At 55.5% G+C, this 5,184-nt stretch overlaps 1 protein-coding gene across 1 annotated transcript; it reads left to right on the top strand.

Moving 5' to 3' along the window:
- Positions 1–777: 777 nt before the first annotated feature.
- Positions 778–4,672, top strand: KRT18 (keratin 18). Its single transcript, XM_509083.8, has 7 exons — positions 778–1,360; positions 2,099–2,181; positions 2,521–2,677; positions 3,252–3,416; positions 3,502–3,627; positions 3,890–4,113; positions 4,493–4,672. Exons 1-7 carry the CDS (start codon positions 944–946, stop codon positions 4,611–4,613), a joined length of 1,293 nt encoding a protein of 430 aa, XP_509083.3. The 5' UTR covers positions 778–943; the 3' UTR covers positions 4,614–4,672.
- Positions 4,673–5,184: the final 512 nt, after the last annotated feature.

Below are 5,184 nucleotides of genomic sequence, written 5' to 3'. Positions count from 1 at the left end.
GTGAGGAAACGTGGGCAGGCGAGGAGTGTTTGGGAGCCAGGTGCAGCTGCAGTGTGAGTGTGTAAACAAGCAGCTGTGAGGCTCGGCATTGCTTCTCCTCCTCTTCTCCAGCTCCCAGCCTTTCTTCCCCGGGACTCCTGGGGCTCCAGGATGCCCCCAAGATCCCCTCCACAAGTGGATAATTTGGGCTGCAGGTTAAGGACAGCTAGAGGGACTCACAGGCCATTCCACCCGCACACCACCAGACCCCCAAATTTCTTTTTTCTTTTTTTTTTTTTTTTTTTTGAGACGGAGTCTCACTCTGTCGCCAGGCTGCAGTGGCGCGATCTCGGCTCACTGCAACCTCCGCCTCCCAGGTTCAAGCGATTCCCCTTCCTCAGCCTCCCAAGTAGCTGAGCCTACAGGCGTGCACCATCACGTCCGGCTAATTTTTTGTATTTTAGTAGAGACGGGGTTTCACCATGTTGGCTAGGATGGTCTCGATCTCCTGACCTCGTGTTCCGCCCGCCTAGGCCTCCCAAAGTGCTGAGATTACAGGCGTGAGCCACTGCGCCCGGTCAAGACTCCCAAATTTCAAACTCGCCAGCACCTCCTCCACCTGGGGGAGAAGAGCATAATAACGTCATTTCCTGCCCTGAAAGCAGCCTCGAGGGCCAACAACACCTGCTGCCCGTGTCCATGCCCGGTTGGCCACCCCGTTTCTGGGGGGTGAGCGGGGCTTGGCAGGGCTGCGCGGAGGGCGCGGGGGTGGGGCCCGGGGCGGAGCGGCCCGGGGCAGAGGGCGCGGGCTCCGAGCCGTCCACCTGTGGCTCCGGCTTCCGAAGCGGCTCCGGGGCGGGGGCGGGGCCTCACTCTGCGATATAACTCGGGTCGCGCGGCTCGCGCAGGCCGCCACCGTCGTCCGCAAAGCCTGAGTCCTGTCCTTTCTCTCTCCCCGGACAGCATGAGCTTCACCACTCGCTCCACCTTCTCCACCAACTACCGGTCCCTGGGCTCTGTCCAGGCGCCCAGCTACGGCGCCCGGCCGGTCAGCAGCGCGGCCAGCGTCTATGCAGGCGCTGGGGGCTCTGGTTCCCGGATCTCCGTGTCCCGCTCCACCAGCTTCAGGGGCGGCATGGGGTCCGGGGGCCTGGCCACGGGGATAGCCGGGGGTCTGGCAGGAATGGGAGGCATCCAGAACGAGAAGGAGACCATGCAAAGCCTGAACGACCGCCTGGCCTCTTACCTGGACAGAGTGAGGAGCCTGGAGACCGAGAACCGGAGGCTGGAGAGCAAAATCCGGGAGCACTTGGAGAAGAAGGGACCCCAGGTCAGAGACTGGAGCCATTACTTAAAGATCATCGAGGACCTGAGGGCTCAGGTAAGGGGTGGGAGGGACCTCAACTCCCAGCCTTGTCTGACCCTCCAATTATACACTCCTTTGCCTCTTTCCGTCATTCCATAACCACCCCAACCCCTACTCCACCGGGAGGGGGTTGGGCATACCTGGATTTCCATCCGCGCACCTAGCCACAGGGTCCCTAAGAGCAGCAGCTAGGCATGGGAGGGCTCTTTCCCAGGAGAGAGGGGGAAGGGGACAGGGTTGAGAGCTTTACAGAGGAAGTGGACAGCATGGAGGGAGGTAAGGGAAGGCCTGTAAAGAGGAGGAGACACTGGCTCTGGCGGAATGGGGACTATTGGAGGGTTAAGCGGATGTGGCTAAGGCTGAGTCATCTAGGAGTAAACAAGAGGCCTTCCTTTGGGAGGAGCCAATCCAGGGTGTAGGGGGCCCAGAGTGACCAGGTGCACTAGGGAAAAAATGCCAGGAGAGGGCCAGGAAGAGGACTTGTTAGTAGCGACTCACATCTGGGCAGGCAGGCCAGCCAGCTAGCCAGCCTGCTGAGGCTTCCCAAGAGGGGCAGAGTGCTGGGATGTGGGAATCCAGGAAAGGAGGGAATGGGGTGGGGCTAGATGAAAAGGGATAGGTGTCCAGGGAGAGCCTCTGGCTATTCCTGGGACCAGGAAGTTTTCACTAGGATACATAACACTTTTTACACACTCACCCCACCCATCCCTGGCTTTCTATTCATGGAACAACCTCTCTCTACAATCCCTCCAGATCTTCGCAAATACTGTGGACAATGCCCGCATCGTTCTGCAGATTGACAATGCCCGTCTTGCTGCTGATGACTTTAGAGTCAAGTAAGTTTGGGGGCTAGAGAGCTGGGGGTCCAGGGGTGGAGCTAAGAAGGATCTGCTCCCCAGGCTGGGTCAGTTAGGGGCTCACAGTGGGATCCTGTTAGGTGTGGGTGGATGAGAGTCAGGGTCCATCAGTGTATTCATTTAACTGTTCATTTGTATAACCCCGTTTAAGAATACTGTCCTCCAAGTGCCAAGAATGGTGCTCAGGGGATTACCACCTAATTGCTGACTCAAGTTGCTGGTTTGCAATGGGCACAGAACTTCTCTTAGTAGGTGGCATGAGTTGAGAAGGTTCTGGATCAGAGATAGGGGCCCCTCTGATCACCTCCACTCCTATAGGTATGAGACAGAGCTGGCCATGCGCCAGTCTGTGGAGAACGACATCCATGGGCTCCGCAAGGTCATTGATGACACCAATATCACACGACTGCAGCTGGAGACAGAGATCGAGGCTCTCAAGGAGGAGCTGCTCTTCATGAAGAAGAACCACGAAGAGGCAAGCAGGGGCCACTGGCCAGGCCAGGGATTGAGGGGCCAAGAGAAGTCTGGGTCGGAGAATAGACGAGACAAACCAACTGCAAGTAGCCTTGCTAAGAAGTTTAGAAATAGCAGCCTGGGCTCTTCTTAAATAAGACCGTTCTGATGAAGAGCATTCTCAGGGGGTCGAGTACACCCTGGCTCACCTGAATTACAGGTCAAAATGATATGGGTTAGAAAATGAGATCAGAACAGAAGTAGAAGCAGCTAACACTAGGAGCTGGGGGTGATAAAGGAATGACAGCAGATGGAGTTGGCAGCGCTTCCTAAAAGATGGTAGAAGGAGCAGGTTTGTGAAGGGGAGGGTGGATAAAGGAACAGGGTGAAGTTACAGAGAAACCATCAGTGAGTGGGTGGCATTTCTACCCACCGGAGTAGAAAGGCCAGAACTGGCATTGCCCTGAGTGCAAGCCAAGGGGTTCCTCCTGTCTCTTCTCCAACTGTAGGCCTCCTAGAAGAGGCAATCACAGAAGAAAGGCCTTGTTGGAGCTCTGACCCTGAACCCTCCTCACTTTTGCCCCTGTCACCTTTAGGAAGTAAAAGGCCTACAAGCCCAGATTGCCAGCTCTGGGTTGACCGTGGAGGTAGATGCCCCCAAATCTCAGGACCTCGCCAAGATCATGGCAGACATCCGGGCCCAATATGACGAGCTGGCTCGGAAGAACCGAGAGGAGCTAGACAAGTACTGGTCTCAGCAGGTGCGTGAGGGGAGGGGATGGCTGCCAAGGTGTGGGAGGGAGGCAGACGGAATGAGGGGCCTGATGGACTGTCCCCACCCTGCAGATTGAGGAGAGCACCACAGTGGTCACCACACAGTCTGCTGAGGTTGGAGCTGCTGAGACGACGCTCACAGAGCTGAGACGTACAGTCCAGTCCTTGGAGATCGACCTGGACTCCATGAGAAATCTGGTGAGTGCCTTCACATCACCTGCCCAGCTCCTCCTTCACTTGGCCTCAGGCCCAACCCTGTCTCAACCCAAATCCTATCCCTCGCATCATGAGTTCCTTTAGCTCAGAAAGAGTCAGTTTCCTCTTTGCATTTCCCTCCACTCCTATCCCTTATCCCAGTACTTGGCACATAGCAGGTGCCCAAAAAAGTTTCCAAAAGTGAAGGGATGAGGAGTCCTGGGACTCTGGGCTCACCCTGCCCCTCCTCTCTGTGCCCCTGCAGAAGGCCAGCTTGGAGAACAGCCTGAGGGAGGTGGAGGCCCGCTACGCCCTACAGATGGAGCAGCTCAACGGGATCCTGCTGCACCTTGAGTCAGAGCTGGCACAGACCCGGGCAGAGGGACAGCGCCAGGCCCAGGAGTATGAGGCCCTGCTGAACATCAAGGTCAAGCTGGAGGCTGAGATCGCCACCTACCGCCGCCTGCTGGAAGATGGCGAGGACTTTAAGTGAGTGGGGCTCTCCTACCCACACGTGCTGGGATCAGGAGATCACTTCTCCCCAAAGTCTGAGCTTTTGGAAGCACCCCATGTGTCTGTTCACTGGTATCCACTGAGCACTGGGCCGTTGCTCCGTGGGTGCTCCTGTGTCTTCAAGGGAGTAACAGTTACAGAGGTCTCCCCCTTGAAGAAAGCAAACTAAGTATTGTCCCTAGCTGTACTTAGTATGCAAATGAAGTTTGGCCTTGAGTTTCCCTTTTCTGGAGGAAGAGGCTGAGGGTGATTTGGAGATAAAGGTAGAGGTCAGGAGGCTTTTTCCCTCTACCTTTCTTGTCTCCCTTCTACTCCACGGGGCTGTTTATAACTTGGGCTTGGTCTTCTGTTACAGTCTTGGTGATGCCTTGGACAGCAGCAACTCCATGCAAACCATCCAAAAGACCACCACCCGCCGGATAGTGGATGGCAAAGTGGTGTCTGAGACCAATGACACCAAAGTTCTGAGGCATTAAGCCAGCAGAAGCAGGGTACCCTTTGGGGAGCAGGAGGCCAATAAAAAGTTCAGAGTTCATTGGATGTCACTTTGTCTTCTTTTGGCTGTTTTCATTGTGCACAAATGCCCTAACCCAACAGTCCCATCCCTGATCCAGCAGAAACCACCTCTGACCCCTGAGGGTTTCATATAGATTGGGGTGTAGAAGGAAGAGGGATCTGTATTCTTGGAAACACTTCTCAGAGACAGAGGAGGGAGCAGTAGATGTGATGGGTCACAGGCTGTGGGGATCCCTACAAGGGAATTGTGGAATCTTTGCCTTGAAGCGATCTGGTGTTCAAAAGGTCCCTGACTGATCATTAGCAGAAATCTGAACCAGAGGAGGAAATTAGGCCAAAGACAGAGGACAGAGGAGACAGGGAGACACATCTGGCCCTCCCCTACCCTGCTGCTTTACACCCTTGGCCCACTGCCCAGGGCTTCCCACCCACAGTTTTTTCCTCCAACCCCAGGCCATACTCATCCTCCAAACCTATGGTGCCCTCAACTCTGTTTATTCACTCAATGGAGATATGATTTTTAGGGTGCTA

This window comes from Pan troglodytes, chromosome 10, assembly GCF_028858775.2.
Source record: "Pan troglodytes isolate AG18354 chromosome 10, NHGRI_mPanTro3-v2.0_pri, whole genome shotgun sequence".
In the NCBI taxonomy this organism is placed as follows: domain Eukaryota; kingdom Metazoa; phylum Chordata; class Mammalia; order Primates; family Hominidae; genus Pan; species Pan troglodytes.
This window is presented reverse-complemented; position numbering and strand designations above follow the sequence as displayed.

Coding starts and splice junctions, on each gene's coding strand:
- KRT18 (XM_509083.8), top strand. CDS start 944: ATGAGCTTCACCACTCGCTCCACCTTCTCCACCAACTACCGGTCCCTG. Junction 1,361..2,098: donor TCGAGGACCTGAGGGCTCAG/GTAAGGGGTGGG, acceptor CAATCCCTCCAG/ATCTTCGCAAATACTGTGGA. Junction 4,114..4,492: donor GAAGATGGCGAGGACTTTAA/GTGAGTGGGGCT, acceptor CTTCTGTTACAG/TCTTGGTGATGCCTTGGACA.